Here is a 20228-nt window from a genome sequence, read left to right on the forward strand (position 1 = left end):
TGGACCAGTACCTAATGATCCAGAGACAGGAGTTCAAATCTCATCACGGCAGCTAGGAAATTTAAATTCAGTTTATTAAATAAATTTGGAATAAAAAGCTAGTATTAGTAATGATGACCACGAAACTATCAGATGTCATTAAAAACCCATCTAGTTCACTAATGTCCTTTAGTGAAGGAAGTCGGCCGTCCTTACCTGGTCTGGCCTATTTGTGACTCCAGACCTGCAGCAATGTGGCCTCTGAACTGTCCTCTGAAATGGCCTAGCAAGCCACTCAGTTATACCAAACCGCTACGCTAAACAATAATCAGAATAAAAATCAGACGGCTGCCCAGCATCGACCCAAGTACCAGATTCAGACATGACAAAGACACACTCAGCCAAGTCAACCCTGTAAAGTCCTCCTCACTAACCTTTGGGGACTTGTGCAAAAATTGGGAGAACTATCCCACAGACCACTCAAGCAACTGCCCGACATAGTCATAGAATCATACCTTTCAGCCGACGTCCCAGGCTCCTCCCTCACCATCCCTAGGTATGTCCTGTCTCACCAGCAGGACACCCTCAAGAGGTAGCGGCATATTGGTATACAGTCAGGAGGGAATCTTCAACATTGACTCCAGAATCATCATCATAGGCAGTCCCCCGAAACGAGGATGACTTGCTTCCACGCCAAAAAAGGATGAGTTTACAGGTGTTTCAATGAAGGACTTAATATTCCAGGTCCTGAACTACATCCTGAAGGGTGGAAGATGCCTGTGCGTGGATTTTTTTTTAAATGTGTGGTGGCCGTTGCACACCAGCCACCACACGGGCTTGACAGAGCTAGGTCTTGATCCAGTGGCAAGGGTTATCCAAGATGACTGGAGACCTGCTCTGCTGCGCGGACCGAGTGCGCACACATATCGCAGTGTGGGCTGGCCCGTGCTGCCCCATGACCACTGGCCCCGAACTCACGCCTCCGCAGGCCCCAATCACATTCCTTCACAGTTTCTCGTTGCTCCTGCTGTACCTGCCCACCCTCCAATCACTGACCTGGACCTTTATGGCCCACCATTGAAAGGCTGCATTAGTGAAGCGAGCAGCGAGAGAATACCAGCGGCAGGTAGTGGCCATAAAAGAAGCAGAGGTGTGGTGGCCCGGGAGCAGCGTGGAGGCCCCGGCCTGTGTGAGTACACCAACGGCAGATCAGGGCCATAAAAGGAGCAGAGGTGTGATGGCCCGGGAGCAGCATGGAGGCCACTTCAGGGAACAGCACGAGCTGGTGCAGGAGGGCGATGGCAGCGCAGAGTGACGTCATCAAGGTCCAGGTCGGTGAGACTTCATGAAGTCTCATGGCATCAGGCCAAACATGGGCAAGGAAATATCCTGCTGATTACCACACCTAATCCTCAGCTGAGGAACCAGTTCTGCTGCGCGTTGAACATCACTTGGAAGAAGCACTCAGGGTGCATGGGCATAGAATGTATTCTAGAGGGTTGACTTCAATGTCGATCAGCACTACTGCCCGAACCTGGAAAGAATCAACATGAGGCAAAACCTATTTGACCTCATCCTCACCAGTCTACCTGTTGCAGATGCATCTGTCCACGACAGTATTGGTGCCAGTATACAGTCCTCGTGGAGTCGAAGTCCCATCTTCACACTGAAGACACACTCTATTGTGTTGTGTGGCACTACCACCATGCTCATAGAATCATAAACATTTACAGCACGGAAGGAGGCCATTTCGGCCATCGTGTCCATGCCAGCCAACGAAGAGCTATCCAACCTAATTTCACTTTCCAGCTCTTGGTCCGTAACCCTGTATGTTACATAGAGACATAGAAAATAGGTGCAGGAGTAGGCCAATCGGCCCTTCGAGCCTGCACCACCATTCAATATGATCATGGCTGATCATGCAACTTCAGTATCCCATTCCTGCTTTCTCTCCATACCTCTTGATCCCTTTAGCCGTAAGGGCCACATCCAACTCCCTTTTGAATATATCTAACGAACTGGCCTCAACAACTTTCTGTGGTAGAGAATTCCACAGGTTCACAATTCTCTGGGTGAAGAAGTTTCTCCTCATCTCGGTCCTAAATGGCTTACCCCTTATCCTTAGACTGTGACTCCTGGTTCTGGACTTCCCCAACATCAGGAACATTTTTCCTGCATCTAACCTGTTCAATCCCATCAGAATTTTATATGTTTCTGAGATCCCCTCTCATTCTAAATTCCAGTGAATACAAGCTTAGTCGATCCAGTTTTTCTTCATATGTCAGTCTGGTGAACCTTTGCTGCACTCCCTCAAAGTTACAGCACTTTAAGTACACATCCAAGTATTTTTTAAATGCAGTGAGGCTTTCTGCCTCTACCACCCCTTCAGGCAGCGAGTTCCAGAGCCCCACCATTCTCTGGGTGAAGACATTTCCCCTCATATCTCCTCTATACCTCCTCCCAATTACTTTAAATCATGCCCCGTGGTTGTTGACCCCTCTGCCAATGGAAACAGGTCCTTCCTACCCACTCTATCCAGGCCCCTCATAATTTTATACACCTCAAATCAGGTCTCACCTCAGCCTCCTCTGTTCCAAAGAAAACAGACCCAGCATCTCCAATTTTTCCTCATGGCCAAAATTTTCCAGTCCAGGCAACAGTCTTGTAAATCTCCTCTGCACCCTTTCCAGTGCAGCCACATCTTTCCTGTAATGTGGTGACCAGAACTGCACACAGTACTCCAGCTGTGGCCTAACCAGTGTTTTATACAGTTCAAGCCCAACGTCCTTGCTCTTGTATTCCATGCATCGACTAATAAAAGCAAGTATTCCATATGCCTTCTTAACCACCTTATCTAGCTGGCCTGCTATCTTCAGGGATCTGTGGACCTGCACTCCAAGGTCCCTTTGTTTCTCTACACTTTTCAGTGTCGTACCATTTAATGTGTATTCCTTTGCCTTGTTAGACCTCCCCAAATGCATTACCTCACACTTATCCGGATTGAATTCAATTTGCTACTGTTCTGTCCACCTGACCAGTACATTGATATCTTCCTGCAGTCCGCAGCTTTCTTCTTCATTAATCAACCACACAACCTATTTTAATGTCATCTGCAAACTTCTTAATCATAACCCCAACTTCAAGTCCAAGTCATTGATATATACCACAAAAAGCAAGGGACCCGGCACTGAGCCCTGCAGAACCCCACTGGATACAGCCTTTCAGTCACAAAAACTCCCATCAACCATTACCCTTTGCTTCCTACTTATAAGCCAATTTTGGATCCAACTTGCCACTTTGGTCTGACTCCCATGGGCTTTTACTTTCATGACCAGTCTGCCACATGGGACCTTATCAAAAGCTTTTCTAAAATCTATATACACTAAATCATACGCACTGCCCTCATCCACCCTCCTGGTTACTTCCTCGAAAAATTTAATCAAGTTAGTCAGACACGACCTTCCCTTATCAAATCCATGCTGACTGTCCTGGATTAATTCATGTCTTTCCAAATGAAGATTGATCCTGTCCCTCAGGATTTTTTTTCCAATAATTTTCCCACCACTGAGGTTAGGTTGACTGGCCTGTAATTACTCAGTCTATCCTTTTCTCCCTTTGAGGCACTGTATTCTACCACAGTCTGTAATCTCATGGCCAGGCATATCTCTCATTCTGCTATTATCGTCGAACCAGGGGACCTACCCTAGTTCAACGAGGAGTGTAGAAGAGCAGGTCAGGAGCAGAACCGGGCGTACCTAAAAATGAATTGAACCTGGTGAAGCTACAACACAGGAATACATGCATGCTAAACAGCATGCTATGGACAGAGCGATCCCACAACCAACAGATCAGATCGAAGCTCTGCAGTCCTGCCAGATCCAGTCATGAATGGTGGTGGACAACTGAACAACTAATGGGAGGAGATGGCTCCATGAACATCCAATGGGAGGAGATGGCTCCATGAACATCCTCATCCTCAATGATGGCAGAGCCCAACACGAGTGCAAAGTACAAGGCTGAAGCGTTTACAACCATCTTCAGCCAGAAGTGCCTAGTGCATGATCCATAATCGACCTGCTCCGGATGTCCCCACCATCACAGAAGCCAGCCTTCAACCAATTTGATTCATTTCACGTGACACCGGGCAACAGCTGAATGCACTGCTGAAGGCAATGGATACAGCAAAGGCTATGGGCCCTGACAACATCTCAGCTGTCATGCTAATGACTTTGCTCCAGAACCAGCCGTGCCTCTAGCCAAGCTGTTCCACTACAGCTACAATACTGGCATCTATCCGACAAAGTAAAGAATTGCTCAAGTATGTCTTGTTCACAAAAAGCAGGACAAGTCTAATCTAGCCGATTACCACCCAGTCAGTCTACTCTCAATCATCAGCAAAGTGATGAAAGGTGTCGTCAACAGTACTATCAAGCAGCAAATACTCACCAATAACCTGTTCACCGATGCTCAGTTTGGGTTCCGTCAGGACCTCTTGGCTCCACACCTCAATACAACCATGGCCCAAATTGGACAAATGCGTTGAATTCCAGAGGTGAGGCCAGAGTGACTGCCCTTGGCATCAAGTCAGCATTTGACAGTGTGGCATCAAGGAGCACCAGTAACACTGAAGCCAATGGGAATTATGGGGCAAACTCTCCACTGGCTGGAGTCATACCTAGCACAAAGGAACATGGTTGTGGTTGTTAGAAGGCCAATCAATCTCAACCCCAGGACATCACTGCAGGAGTTACTCAGGGCAGTGTCCTAGGCCCAACCATCTCGAGCTACTTCATCAATGAGCTTCCCTCCATCATCATCATCATCATCATCATAGGTAGTCCCGCGAAATCGAGGAAGACTTGCTTCCACTCTAAACACGAGTCCTTAGGTGGCTGAACAGTCCAATATGAGAACCACAGTCCCTGTCCACAGTCCAATAATGAGAACCACAGTCTCCTAGTAAAAGATCATCTCGGAATGAGTGATCACAGTATGGCTGAATTTGTAATACAGATTGAGGGTGAGAAAGTAGTGTCTCAAACGAGCGTACTATGCTGAAACAAAGGGGACTACAGTGGGATGAGGGCAGAGTTGGCTAAAGTAGACTGGAAACACAGACTAAACGGTGGCACAATTGAGGAACAGTGGAGAACTTTTAAGGAGCTCTTTCATAGTGCTCAACAAAAATATATTCCAGTGAAAACGAAGGGCGGTAAAATAAGGGATAACCAGCCGTAGATAACCAAGGAAATAAAGGAGAGTACCAAATTAAAAACCAATGCGGAAAAGGTGGCCAAGGTTAGTGGGAAACTAGAAGATTGGGAAAACTTTAAACGACAAAGAATGACTAAGAAAGCAATAAAGAAAGGAAAGATAGATTACAAAAGTAAACTTGCGCAAAATATAAAAACAGATAGTAAAAGCTTTTACAGATATTTAAAACGGAAAAGAGTGACTAAAGTAAATGTTGGTCCCTTAGAAGATGAGAAGGGAGATTTAATAATGGGAAATGTGGAAATGGCTGAGACCTTAAACAATTATTTTGCTTCGGTCTTCACAGTGGAAGACACAAAAATCATGCCAAAAATTGCTGGTCACGGGAATGTGGGAAGGGAGGACCTCGAGACAATCACTATCACTACGGGGGTAGTGCTGGACAGGCTAATGGGACTCAAGGTCGACAAGTCCCCTGGTCCTGATGAAATGCATCCCAGGATATTAAAAGAGATGGCAGAAGTTATAGCAGATACATTCGTTATAATCTACCAAAATTCTCTGGACTCTGGGGAGGTACCAGCGGATTGGAAAGCAGCTAATGTAACGCCTCTGTTTAAAAAAGGGGGCAGACAAAAGGCAGGTAACTATAGGCCAGTTAGTTTAACATCTGTAGTGGGGAAAATGCTTGAAGCTATCATTAAGGAAGAAATAGCAGGACATCTAGATAGGAATAGTGCAATCAAGCAGACACAACATGGATTCATGAAGGGGAAATCATGTTTAACTAATTTACTGGAATTCTTTGAGGTTATAACGAGCATGGTGGATAAAGGTGTACCGATGGATGTGGTGTATTTAGATTACCAAAAGGCATTCGATAAGGTTACTGCAGAAGATAAAGGTACGCGGAGTCAGAGGAAATGTATCAGCATGGATCGAGAATTGGCTGGCTAACAGAAAGCAGAGAGTCGGGATAAATGGGTCCTTTTCGGGTTGGAAATCGGTGGTTAGTGGTGTGCCACAGGGATCTGTGCTGGGACCACAACTGTTTACAATATACATAGATGACCTGGAAGAAGGGACAGAGTGTAGTGTAACAAAATTTGCAGATGACACAAAGATTAGTGGGAAAGCGGGTTGTGTAGACGACACAGAGAGGCTGCAAAGAGATTTAGATAGGTTAAGCGAATGGGCTATGGTTTGGCAGATGGAATACAACGTCGGAAAGTGTGAGGTCATCCACCTTGGAAAAAAAAACAGTAAAAGAGAATATTATTTGAATGGGGAGAAATTACAACATGCTGCGGTGCAGAGGGACCTGGGGGTCCTTGTGCATGAATCCAAAAAAGTTAGTTTGCAGGTGCAGCAGGTAATCAGGAAGGCGAATGGAATGTTGGCCTTCATTGCGAGAGGGATGGAGTACAAAAGCAGGGAGGTCCTGCTGAAACTGTATAGGGTATTGGTGAGGCCGCACCTGGAGTACTGCGTGCAGTTTTGGTCACCTTACTTAAGGAAGGATATACTAGCTTTGGAGGGGGTACAGAGGCAGATTCACTAGGCTGATTCCGGAGATGAGGGGGTTACCTTATGATGATAGATTGAGTAGACTGGGTCTTTACTCGTTGGAATTCAGAAGGATGAGGGGTGATCTTATAGAAACATTTAAGATAATGAAAGGGATAGATAAGATAGAGGCAGAGAGGTTGGTCGGGGAGACTAGAACTAGGGGGCACAGCCTCAAAATATGGGGGGAGCTAATTTAAAACCGAGTTGAGAGGGAATTTCTTCTCCCAGAGGGTTGTGAATCTGTGGAATTCTCTGCCCAGGGAAGCAGTTGAGGCTCGCGAAGGTATTCAAATCACAGATAGATAGATTTTTAACCATTAAGGGAATTAAGGGTTACAGGAGCGGGCGGGTAAGTGGAGCTGAGTCCACGGCCAGATCAGCCATGATCTTGTTGAATAGCGGAACAGGCTCGAGGGGCTAGATGGCCTACTCCTGTTCCTAATTCTTATGTTCTTATGTTATGTCACAGGTGGGGATAGTCATTGAGGGAAAGGGTGGGTGGGACTGGTTTGCCGCATGCTCTTTCCGCTGTCTGCGCTCGATTTCTGCATGCTCTTGGCGATGAGACTCGAGGTGCTCGGCACCCTCCCGGATGCATTTCTTCCGCTTAGGGCAGTCTTTAGCCAGGGTCTCCCAGGTTGTCAGTGGGGATGTTGCATTTTATCAGGGCTTTGAGGGTGTCCTTGTAATGTTTCCTCTGCCCACCTTTGGCTCGTTTGCAATGAAGTAGTTCCGAGTAGAGCGCTTGCTTTGGGAGTCTCGTGTCTGGCATGCGAACAGTGTGGCCTGCCCAGCGGAGCTGATCAAGCGTGGTCAGTGCTTCAATGCTGGGGATGTTGGCCTGGTCGATGTCGCTAACGTTGGTGCGTCTGTCTTCCCAGGGGATTTGCAGGATCTTGGAGACATCGTTGGTGATATTTCTCCAGCGACTTGAGGTATCTACTGTACATTGTCCAGGTCTCTGAGCCATACAGGAGGGTGGGTATTACTACAGCCCTGTAGACCATGAACTTGGTGGCAGATTTGAGGGCCTGGTCTTCGAACATTCTTTTCCTCAGGAGGCCGAATGCTGCATTGGCGCACTGGGGGCGGTGTTGAATCTCATCATCAATGTCTGCTCTTGTTAATAAGAGGCTCCTGAGGTATGGGATGTCAGAAGTGGGGATATTTATTGATGGCTGTAGTGTTCAGTTCCATTCACAACTCCTCAGATAATGGAGTACTCCATGCCTACATGGAGCAAGACCTGAACAACAGTCAGCCTTGGGCTGATAAGTGGCAAGTAATATTCACGCCACACAAGTGTCAGGCAATAACTATCTCCACCAAGAGAGTCTAACCAGTGCCCAATGACATGCAGCGGCATTACCATAACCGAATTTCCCTACCATCACCATTCTGACGGTCGCCATTGACCAGAAACTTAACTGGACCAGCCACATAAATACTGTTGCCACAAGAGTAGATCAGAGGATGTGTATTCTGCAGTAAGTGATTCACCTCCTGACACTGCACCCACCCCCCCAACTCCCCCAAAAGTTTTTCCACCATCTACAAGGCACAAGTCAGGAGTGCAATGGAATACTCTGCACTTGCCTGGATGAGTGCAGTTCCAACAACACAAGAACCTCGACACCATCCAGCACAGCAGCCCGCTTGATTAGCACCCCATCCACATCCTTAAACATTCAATTCCTCCACCACTGACGTATGTATCATGGACCATCTACAAGATGCAGTGCAGCAACTCAGCATTGCTTCAACAGCACCTCCCAAATCCTAGAGCTCTACGACCTGGGCAGCAGGTGCATGCAACCACCACCACCACCACCAACTGCCTCTCCAAGTCACACATCATCTTGACTTGGAAATATATCGCCATTCCTTCATTGTCACTGGGTCAAAATCCTGGAACTCTCGCCCTAACTGCACTTAGAGTACCTGCAACCATACAGACTGCAAAGGAAGCTAATCACCACCTTCTCAAGGACATTTAGGGATGGACAATAAATGCTGATTTTCCAGCGATGCCTACATTCCGTGAATGAAGAAAAAAACTAATGAAGCTTAAATTAAAATTAAACATAATGGGTGGGGGGAGAATTGCGGTCGGAGGTTTCCTTTGTATGAACTCCTCCGACCCGAAAAAAAATCTATGGCAGTACTTGGTGGTCCCAGAGGAACACAGGATTCCAGTCGGAGGTCTAGATTCGTTGCACAGCACACAGGGAGATGTCGTTCAGGTACATATATACATACAAGCTGGAGTCACATGGGCCTGGACCACCAATCACGAGGCAGTATTCTCATTGATAAAAATGGGAACTCTGTACGTGTTCTCATTACAGGTACTATCAATGAGAAAGACCCCATAAACACAGCATAATAAAAACATCTCAGCTATTTAAAATTCATTGAAATTAAATGTAACTAAATCTTTTAGAAAAAAAAAATTTTGGAATTTTTTTTAATGTGTTAACTAAGGTTAAAAATATGGACAGGATTTTTAAATAAAAAAGTGTTTAAATTTAATTTTTATGTTTTAAAAGTGTTACGCTGGTAAAAGTAAGCTATGCGCCTGCTTTAACAGGCGTAAAAGTTTGAAGGAGACTCACTGGGCAAATAGCCCAAACCTCCCACACGCGGTTGTCCATCTCTCGGTGATGCGGAGGATCTGTATGGAGAAATCTTGACGGAGTGGAAAAGCTAGTTCTCGGTGCATGTGCATCTCGCCCCGAAACTTGGCTTTTGAGGGGCCTGGCCAGGTCCGTGCGCACTTCGTACGGACCCGACAAGGCCGCAATTTTCGGCCCAATATTCTTACTGTCAATTAAATGATGCACGTTCTGCAGTGCCCACCGGTCGTGAAGTAAGGTTCTGTTGGTGTGTCTTAAGATTTCTGGTTTTATGCTAAATATTCCACTCTAGTTCAGCATCACTGACCACTCTTGAAGGATGTTCTCATATCCCTTATAACCTGGACTGTCTTTACCTGCCCTGCCCAATATCTAGGTGAACAATATCAATAGGGATCGATCAGAGAACCCTCACCACTGTACTGTGGCTTACTGGATGCATCATGTGATTTTCCTAGTCTTCAATAAGGCCTGAATACCTTCAGTTGGTGGATTGAACATACAAAAGCTTATTGCTGTTTGAAGGACCTATCTACGATGATTACATCAATTGGGCACACTAAAACCCTTCAATTGTAAGTGTCCCTTTTTAAAGGGCAAATACAATAGGTTCCAAATTATGACAAAAACATTAAAAACTTTTTTAAATTATAATTTTGTTCTCTGTATCCACTAGCACTCTATTTCCTCCATTGCTCACCGATCGTTAAAAACCTCTAGCGTACCAGCGGACACCGCATGCTCCCTCTCCAAGGGAACCCGTAGCTATGAAAGAAAGGCAGCTAGCCGGAACAGCCCTATCGACTGCGCTCTGCCTGGATCTGTTATTGTCCAAATTGGCCAAGCCCAAGATCAGACCCACTAGGGTCCGGTCTGCACACTTCCCTCCGTACTGGGTGGCCAAAGATCAGGGACGCGGGACTGAAGAGCAGCCCCCTCAAATAATGGAAGAGGAGCTTCAATCTCTCACGCTCTGCATGAACATGAAACATGGACTCATCCAGGCCACAAAAATTACAGGCAGCCTGGGAGTCCATGAATCCACTTAAAAAAAAACATATTAGACGGGACTGTTCTATGCAATACTCTCCATGCCAGATCTTCAATGGTTGAAGGATCGTTCTGTATGCAGATTGATTTGCCAACATAATAAGTAACTATTGTTCAAATGTGAACTGCCTCGCGTCATCCGGTGGATACAAATAATGCTAACTAAATGAAGTTCTTCTTTCACCACTGGATTCAGGCAATGTATTGAACATGAAACAGGTAAATGAATGATACTTAGGTACAAAATGTTAATTTACAAACTTTGCTATCCTTTACTAGAAAATATTAAGGACCCTTCTTATAGTCATCTTTCAACATATATTGAACCTTCAAAAAAAAGATGCTCACTTATGTGGCGAGACATATCACAGCATCAAACAAGCAGTTTCTTTGCTGGCTACAGACTGCTGCTCAGGGCCTCCTCAGGCACAAATGGAATTCCACACAAGAAACTTTCAGCCACTGAGTATCTATCAATTACTGCAGCAAATCATTACCTTGCCCCTTCTCACTGGTCTCAGACACAGCTTTGCAGGTGTGTGGGCAGAAGAACAAGTGGCAGGGTGCAAGGATGTAACGCAGATGGGAAGAGAAGACACAGCAACAGAAGAGAGAGTGTAACAGCAACACCAGGACATCAAAGACCAATAAAAGATAGATCATATTGTCTGACATGCTTTCTACAGTACCACAAAAGATCTACTAGTAAATTTAAATTCTTATGTAGCTCACACAACCACTAAAAACAGCTATGTTATCATTTTCAATGAGAATTTAAAGCTAAAAATATTGCCACAGAATTTGCAGTCAGGATGATGGCGAACTGGCAGCACAAATCCTGAAGTTGCGATCTGTCATTGAAGGTTCCGTCACTGGTTATGCTGTTTCCCCCACCCCCACCCCACCCGACCAACCCACCCCAGAGCAGGCAATCTGTGTAATTAGCCAAATCATTGAAACTGACGTAAACTTCAGCTCTTCCACAGTAAGTACGCTGTCAAATTCCTCACAAAGTTAAGCCCAAAGGGATTAGGTGTAACTGTGGTTTTGACAGCATTATTACTGCTAAACAAATGTTAAGGTCCTGGAAAACTAATTCTAATTGTGTGCAGTGTGAAATTTATCCATTTTAATAAACATTAAATTAAGAAACTTTTCAAAAAATGTTTTAATTTCTTTTAACTTGTTCATCTTTATTTCAAGTTTGCCTTTTCCCCATCTGGTAGCCCCAATCTTTATATTGCTCTCTCTAAATAGCGTAAAAAGTTAGAATTTTCAGAGCTTACTCACTTCCTTGTTTGCTGTGTAAGAATTCTGCCTTTTGATTAGCTGCATAGCCAGCCTGTTGTCATCACAGCAGTTTGCACAAGGGATTCCGTTGATGATTTGAATTGAAGATAGGAAAACCCAAAGTTCTTGACACAGGGATTGCAAGATCCTTGTGCTAAGTCTACTTCGCTTTGCCCGCTGACTGCAAATTCCAGGCCACTCACCCATTAATTCTCCTGGAACCCCTGTAGGTGGCACTCTAATACCACTTCCAAAATTAATCTGAGCACTCAGCTCCCGGTACAACCACCACTTGGCACTGTATTTTTCACACAAATCACTCAAAAAGCTTTATGAAGATTTTTGATTGTGCCCCACCTCTCCCAGTAACAAATTTCTAGCATCCAAAATAAGGTTTTAAGCACCTGCAAGGAAAGAAGACAGGGAGAGAAGCAAAACAACATGCTAAGAGAAAAGACGATACACATTGAGAAACAGCATCAAGACATAAGGCAAGAGAAAGAGACCGCACTTCCTTGACTTACCGTGTGGAATAGCACAGGATATCCATAACAGGATCTTGCGGAGACATTGTTGATGGTATTTCTCCAGCAATTTGAGGTGTCTACTGTATATGGTGTTTCCGCAAGATCCTGCAAATCCCCTGGGAGGACAGACGCACCAACGTTGGTGATCAGGCCAACATCCCTAGCATCGAAGCACTGACCACACTCGACCAGCTCTGTTGGGCGGCCCACACTGTTCACATGCCCGACACAAGACTCCCAAAACAAGCGCTCTACCGGAACCCCTACACGGCAAGCGAGCCCAAGGTGGGCAGAGGAAATGTTTCAAGGACACCCTCAAAGCCTCCTTGATAAAATGCAACATCCCCACCAACACCTGGGACTCCCTAGCCAAAGACTGCACTAAGTGGAGGAAGTGCATCCGGGAGGGCGCTGAGCACCTAAAGTCTGATCGCCAAGAGCATACAGTAAACAACCACAAGCAACGGAAGGAGCGTGCGGCAAACCAGTCCCACCCACCCTTTCCTTCAACGACTGTCCCACCTGTGACAGAGACTATAATTCCCGTATTGGACTGTTCAGTCACCCAAGAACTCATATTTCGAGTGAAAGCAAATCTTTCTCGATTTCGAGGGACTGCCGATGATGATGATCCACGGCATATTGCTTTTTACAAAGAGGATAATATGCACTCACACAACTCACAATCCGGTTTGTAAAATGACGTTACCAGTTTAGGACGATTACGATCGTTCTCAATGAAACACAAATGAGTTTCTGCACCTTTTCTTGCCGATGGTGAAGGACGGGTTACTGCTGTCGGTGCTCCGGGAACGGGTGGTGTTCACAGAGTCCGAAGACGAGAAGAGATGCTCCCTGCCCGCCTCTGGGCTCAACCACTTGTGGGCCTTCACCGTCCGCACATTGTATTTACCGTATGTGCGCACCGTAGCCAGGCGGCCACCCCGTAGCTGTTGCCTCATCATCCTGTCCGAGCAATTGGGGAGGTGTGGAGGGAGACACAACCTGTCTTAACAGAGAAAGCACGGCACTCTCTCCTGACTGTAAAGCTCAGGGCCTGCGGCCGCAGCCGGCACCACGATAGCCTGGGGAGCAGAGTGTATCGGCCAATTGGGTTACCGCCCCGCTATTTGAATTTCTCCTCATCCGATTGGATAACCGGCGGCTCCACTGCACGCTCTGATTGGTTCTCATATCCGGAAGTGCGTCATTGAATGTTGTTCGAAGAGGGTTTTAAAACGGCGCTTGCGCGCGGAGGACTATGCAAGGACCGTTAGAGCAACTCGTCTTTCAAACATGAAATATTTAGCAGGTCCGTCAGTGTTGATGGGGAGGGTCGGGCTTTGGCGATAATTCCTATGTAATCATAGAAATCTATGCCACAGAAGGTGGCCATTCGACCCATTGTAATTCCCACCCTTTTTCTTTAAAGGCACATATTTGGTCTGAGCCCTCCGGTTGGCCTTCATAGTGAGTACAGGGGCAGGGAAGTGTTACTACAGTTGTACAGGGCCTTGGTGAGGCCACACCTGGAGTATTGTGTACAGTTTTGGTCTCCTAACTTGAGGAAGGACATTCTTGCTATTGAGGGGGTGCAGCGAAGGTTCACCAGACTGATTTCTGGGATGGCGGGACTGACATATCAAGAAAGACTGGATCAACTGGGCTTGTATTCACTGGAGTTCAGAAGAATGAGAGGGGATCTCATAGAAACATTTAAAATTCCGACGGGTTTAGACGGGTTAGATGCAGGAAGAATGTTCCCAATGTTGGGGAAGTCCAGAACCAGGGATCACAGTCTAAGGATAAGAGGTAAGCCATTTAGGACCAAGATGAGGAGAAACTTCTTCAGCCAGAGAGTGGTGAACCTGTGGAATTCTCCACCACAGAAAGTTGTTGAGGCCAATTCACTAAATATATTCAAAAAGGAGTTAGATGTAGTCCTTACTACTAGGGAGATCAAGGGGTATGGCGAGAAAGCAGGAATGGGGTACTAAAGTTGCATGTTCAGCCATGAACTCATTGAATGGCGGTGCAGGCTCGAAGGGCCAAATGGCCTACTCCTGCACCTATTTTCTATGTTTCTATGTTTCCTCCTTGAATGCCTCCCACTGTTCCGACACTGATTTACCTACAAGTAACTGTTTCCAGCCCACTGTGGCCAAATCACTTCTTAACTTAGCAAAGTTAGCTTTTCCCCAATTTGGGACTTTTATTCCTGGTCTCTCCTTGTCCTTATCCATAACTACTTTGATTCTGACTAAATTATGGTCACTGGCACCCAAGTGCTCTCCCACTGAAACTCCTTCTAACTGCCCAGCTTTATTCCCCAAAACGAAACCTAGAACCACCCCCTCCTATTACATACTGACTAAAAAGGTTCTCTTGGATGCATTTTAAGAATTCCGCACCCTCTATACCATTTGGGACTATGTCCATAATTGAGCACAAACACAGGATCATTGATCTCAATATTGCGTGACAAGTTTGCACGGTCATGGTACACACTTTGTTGATGCCGCTTGTCCTCCATGTGATCATGTAGATCAGGGTGGACCAGAGAGAGCCTTGTTTTAAGCGCCCTTTTCATGAGCAGCTCGGCTGGAGGAATCCCTGTGAGTGAGTGGGGTCTGGTACGGTAGCTGAGCAGTACTCGACACAACCGGGTCTGCAGGGAGCCTTCCGACACGCGTTTCAAGCTTTGATGGTCTGAACTGCCCGTTCTGCCTGGCAGTTGGATGCAGGCTTGAACGGCGCAGATGTGACATGTTTGATCCCGTTGCGGGTCATGATCTCTTTGAATTCGGCACTGGTGAAGCACGGCCTATTGTCGCTGACTAGGATATCGGGCAGGCCGTGCGTGGCAAACATTGCTGATAGACTTTCAATGGTGGCCGTGGACGTGCTTACAGACATTGTTGCACATTCAATCCACTTTGAGTAAGCGTCCACGACAACCAAGAACATCTTGCCTAGGAATGGGCACGCATACTCTACATGGATCCTTGACCACGGTTTGGATGGCCAGGACCATAAACTTAGCGGTGCCTTGCTGGGTGCATTGCTCAACTGAGAGCAAGTGTTGCACTGGCGCACACATGACTCTAAATCTGAGTCGATGCCTGGCCACCACACGTGGGATCTGGCTATGGCTTTCATCATCACGATGCCTGGGTGGGTGCTGTGCAGTTCACAAATAAATGTGTCCCTGCCTTTCTTGGGCAAGAACTCACAATTGCCCCACAAGAGACAATCCACCTGCAGGGACAGCTCATCTTTGCGTCTGTGGAATGGCTTAATCGCTTCCTGCATTTCCACTGTGACACTGGAGCAGCTCCAATGGAGGACACAGTTTTTTTACCAGGAACAGTAAAGGATCCTGGATGGTCCAGGTCCTGATCTGGCGGGCCGTAACGGGGGATTTCTCGTTCTCAAATGCCTCCATGACCATAAGCAAGTTCACTGGCTGTGCCATTTCCACCCCGGTGGTGGGCAATGGTAGCCAACTGAGAGCATCTGCACAGTTCTCTGTGCCCAGTCTGTGGCAAATTACATAGTTGTATGCCGACAGCGTGAGCGCCCATCTTTGGATGCGGACAGAGGCATTGGTATTAATTTATTTGCTCTCCGAGAATAGCGGCTTGTGGTCAGTTTCAAGCTCGAACTTGAGGCCAAGCAAGTACTGGTGCATTTTTTTTATCCTGTAAATGCACGCCAGAGCCTCTTTTTCAACCAGGCTGTAGGCCCTTTTGGCCTTGGACAAACTCCTGGATGCATACGCAACTGGTTGCAAAATTCCCGATTCATTAGCCTGTTGTAACACACACCCGACCCCGTATGATGACGCATCGCAAGCTAACACTAGTCATTTACATGGGTTATACAGAACAAGCAGTTTGTTAGAACACAGTAAATTTCTGGCTTTCTTGTGAATTCCCCCATACCCAGTCGTCTCCCTTGCGCAGTAGCGCATGCAGGGGTTCTAGCAGGGTGCTTAACCCAGATAGGAAATTACCGAAGTAGTTAAGGAGTCCCAGGAACGACCGCAGCTCTGTCACGTTCCGTGGTCACAGCGTGTTCTTGATGGCCTCCATCTTGGCATTGGTGGGTCTGATGCTGTCTGCTGCGATCCTCCTTCCAAGGAATTCAACGTCCTGTGCCAGGAAAACACACTGCAAGCGTTTCAACCTGAGCCCCATGCGATCCAACCGACTAAGAACCTCCTCCAGATTCTTCAAATGCTCCATGGTGTCCCGACCTGTAACCAATATGTCATCCTGGAAAACCACTGTGCAAGGAACTGACTTTACCAGGCTTTCCATGTTCCGCTGCACCCGACCGAATCCCAAAGGGGCACCAGTTGTAAATAAACAGACCTTTGTGCGTGTTGATGCAGGTGAGGCCTTTCGAAGACTCATGCAGCTCATGCGTCATATAGACCGAGGTCAGGTCCAGCTTGGTGAATGTCTTCCCTCCAGCCAGGGTTGCGAATAGGTCGTTTGCTTGGGTAGCGGGTAGTGGTCCTGCGAAAAATGGTTAATCGTTACTTTATAGTCCCCGCAAATTCTAATCGTACCGTCCTCCTTGAGTACCGGAACAATTGGACTGGCCCAGTCGTTGAATTCCACCGGCGCGATGATGCCTTCACGTTGCAGTCTGTCCAGCTCAATTTCCACTTTTTCAGGCATCATGTACGGTACCGCCCGAGCCTTGTGGTGGATGGGTTGGGTACCGGGAACCAAATGGATCTGTACTTTCGCCCCCGAGAAACTTCCAATGCCTGGCTCAAATAACAAAGGGAATTTGCTTAGAACCTGGGTACATGCGGTGTCATCGACTGACGAGAGCACTCGGATGTCGTCCCAGTTCCAGCGGATTTTCCCCAGCCAGCTTCTGTCAAACAACGTGGGGCCATCCACTGGCACAATCCACAGCGGGAGTTCGTATACTGCTCCATCATAGGAGACTTTGACTTCAGCACTGCCAATTACAGGGATTAGTTCCTTTGTATAAGTCCTTAGTTTGGTGTGAATGGGGCTGAGCTTGGGCCTGTGTGCCTTCTTCCCTCACAGACTGTCGAAGGCTGTTTTACTCATTATGGACTGGCTTGCCCCCGTGTCCAGCTCCATAGACACTGGAATACCGTTCAGTTCAACTTTCAACATTATTGGTGGGCATTTCGTCATGAATGTGTGTACCCCGTACACCTCTGCCTCCTCCGTACAAGTTTCCAATTCCATGGTGGTTTGCAGCTCGCCTGCACATTCGTTGGAGGTGTCCCATTGTTCTGCAGCCATTGTACACATAGTGCTTGAAACGGCATCGATGGGGCCGATGATCACCCCCACAGTGCCAACAGGATATACTCGATTCAGCATCCACAGCCCTTTGTGGTAGAGAATTTCAAATATTCACAACCCTCTGAGTGAAGAAATTCCTCCTCATCTCAGTCTTAAATGACTGACCCCTTATACTGAGACTATTCCTCCTAGTTCTAGACTCTCCAGCTAGGGGAAACAACCTCCCAGCATTTACTCTGCCAATCCCCCTCAGAATCTTGTATGTTTAGCTGCCATCCCTGCCCTTCTTTCAGCCAGGATTCAGTAATAGCTATGATATCATACTTCCACGTGTCTATCTGTGCTCTCAGTTCATCTGCCTTTTTACTAGACTCCTTGCATTGAAGTATATACCATTAAGCATTGCCAAACCGCTTTGTTGTTTATTTTCTAGCTTTTGTTTCCTCTGCTTTCCAAACTGCTTTCCCTTCTGAATCTATGCTTAGGTTCCCATCCCTCTGCCAACAGCACTAACAAACCTCCCTGCGAGGAAATTGGTCCCAGCCCTGTTAAGGTGCAATCCGTCCAGCTTGTACAAGTCCCAACTCCCCCAGAACAGTCCCAAAGCCTCAGGAATCTAAAGCTCTCCCTCCTGCACCATCCCGCCAGCCATGCATTCATCTGTTCTATCCTCCGAGCACTCACTAGCTCATGGCACTGGGAGTAATCCAGAGATTACTACCTTTGAGGTCCTGATTATCAATCTCTTTCCTAGCTCCCTAAAATCGGCCTGCAGGACCTCATCCCTCTTTCTACCTATGTCATTGGTACCAATATAGACAACGATATGACTGTTCACCTTCTCCCCATTTATATAGCGCCTTTCACGACCTCAGGATGCCCCAAAGCACTTCACAGCCAATTTTTGAAGTACAGTGGCTGTTGCAGTGAAACACAGCAGCCATTCTTTACACAGTAAGATCCCACAAATTGCAATGAGATAAATGACCAATTAAACTATTGGCTCCCAGTCACACTTGGACATTTAACACTGTTCCTTCAAAATCACTGGGTCAAAATCCTGCAAATCCCTATATAAACCATTGTGGGAGCACCATCACCACAAGGACTGTAGCAGTTCAAGGAAAATGCCCACCATCACTGTCTCAGGATAACTAGGAATGGGCAATGAATGCAGTCTTGCCAGTGTGACCCACATCCCATATATAAATATAAAAAATGTCTTCAGAATGGCATGCACTATTTGAATTTCTAAGTGAAAGACAGATATCCATGCTTAAGGTAGATTTTTTTTATTGTTAACAGAAAAAATAAGCCAGGCATACAATGATCACCATTTTCCTGATATCATTGATGAAACTGAAAGCATTCTATATAAAGTAATAATGTTTTAGTAAAACAATATAAATCAGCAGAAGCTTTGTGATTTCCTTTATTCACTTCAGTGAAAAATCTTGTAACAGAACTTCTGCTCCCCTGAATTGCAAACCTAGGATGAGTCACATCCTGTTAACATTAAATCCTTGGTATTGCAGTCTTCTCGCTTGCCTTTCTTCTGACATCTAAACTACTTAAGAAATCGAAATGAATAATAAAAAGACATTTCATAATGTGTCGCTGATCCATTGTATATGAAAAATGCACGTCCACATTTAGTAACATTTTTAAATCTTTGATTATCAGGACCAAAAGAAAACAAATACAAAGATCACACCCACAGTAAGTAAAGCAAGCTTTGCCATCGCTGTCGAACTGAAAACTTGTAGCTACAAGTGCTCTTATAAGTTGTGTAAATTTGAATTCTCTGTTTCCAGTCCAAAAAAGTGATTAATATTCCATTGCTCAATAGGGAATGAACAATTTCCAGTCTCCTATCAACCAAGTCTCTTTAATCTGCAAACTTTCAGTCTCTCTTGCCGTATAAAAATTAAAAAATCCTAAAGCAAAGCAGCGCAAAGGAAAAGTACATTCAATATAAAGTACTTCTAGCTAGTTCATATTAAAAATTCCAAACTTGGAGGAAATAATCGCAATTTAAATCTTTTTTACAGCATGTGATTACATCTAAGGTTGCGGGTTTAAGTCCCACACTAGGGGCCCAAGTTTCCACAAGAAAAAAAACGGGCGCCCCTCCGAGCTGGGCGCCCGTTTCTCGCGCCTAAAACGGCGCCTAAAAAAATCCTCAGTATTCTCCACCTACTTACAGGTCCTGTAGCACTCGGCGCAGCCAGCACGAGCTGTGGGGGGGCGGAGCCAGGTCCCGGCGCTGAAAACAGTGCCGGGACCTCTGCACATGCGCGCTACAGTCGGCACGCAAGTGCAGTAGCTCCAGGCGCCGAACTGTGCGGGAGGGGCCCGAAGCACGCAGCCCTAGCCCTGGCCCAATGGCCTCACTGGGTCTGCGTGAATGAGGCTCCCCCCACGGCCAGCTCCTGCTCCCCGCCCTCGACAAGACCCGACACTCGCTTCCCCCCGCCCCCCCCGCCGACCAGACCCGACCCGACACCCGCTCCCCCCCCCCCCCCCGACCAGACCCGACCCGACACCCGCTCCCCCCCCCCCGACCCCTACTCTCACCCCCCCGCCCCGACCCGACACCCGCTCACCCCCGCCCCCCGCCGACCAGACCCGACACCCGCTCCCCCCCCGACCCCCGCTCTCCC

At 46.7% G+C, this 20228-nt stretch overlaps 1 protein-coding gene across 2 annotated transcripts in view; it reads right to left on the minus strand.

The window, feature by feature from the left end:
- Window positions 1-13560, minus strand: part of haspin (histone H3 associated protein kinase) — a 76486-nt gene extending 62926 nt beyond the window's left edge. Inside the window, exon 1 of one of the 2 annotated variants that reach the window (XM_070870799.1) lies at window positions 13028-13560. In XM_070870799.1, the coding sequence (XP_070726900.1) occupies window positions 13028-13230 (203 nt within the window). In that variant the 5' untranslated portion in view covers window positions 13231-13560. Of the gene's footprint in view, window positions 1-12262; window positions 12805-13027 lie in introns of those variants that run through there. The other variant, XM_070870803.1, reaches the window with a different exon arrangement.
- Between the last annotated feature and the right edge of the window lie 6668 nt (window positions 13561-20228).

This window comes from Pristiophorus japonicus, chromosome 2 (assembly GCF_044704955.1).
Source record: "Pristiophorus japonicus isolate sPriJap1 chromosome 2, sPriJap1.hap1, whole genome shotgun sequence".
Classification (NCBI taxonomy): domain Eukaryota; kingdom Metazoa; phylum Chordata; class Chondrichthyes; family Pristiophoridae; genus Pristiophorus; species Pristiophorus japonicus.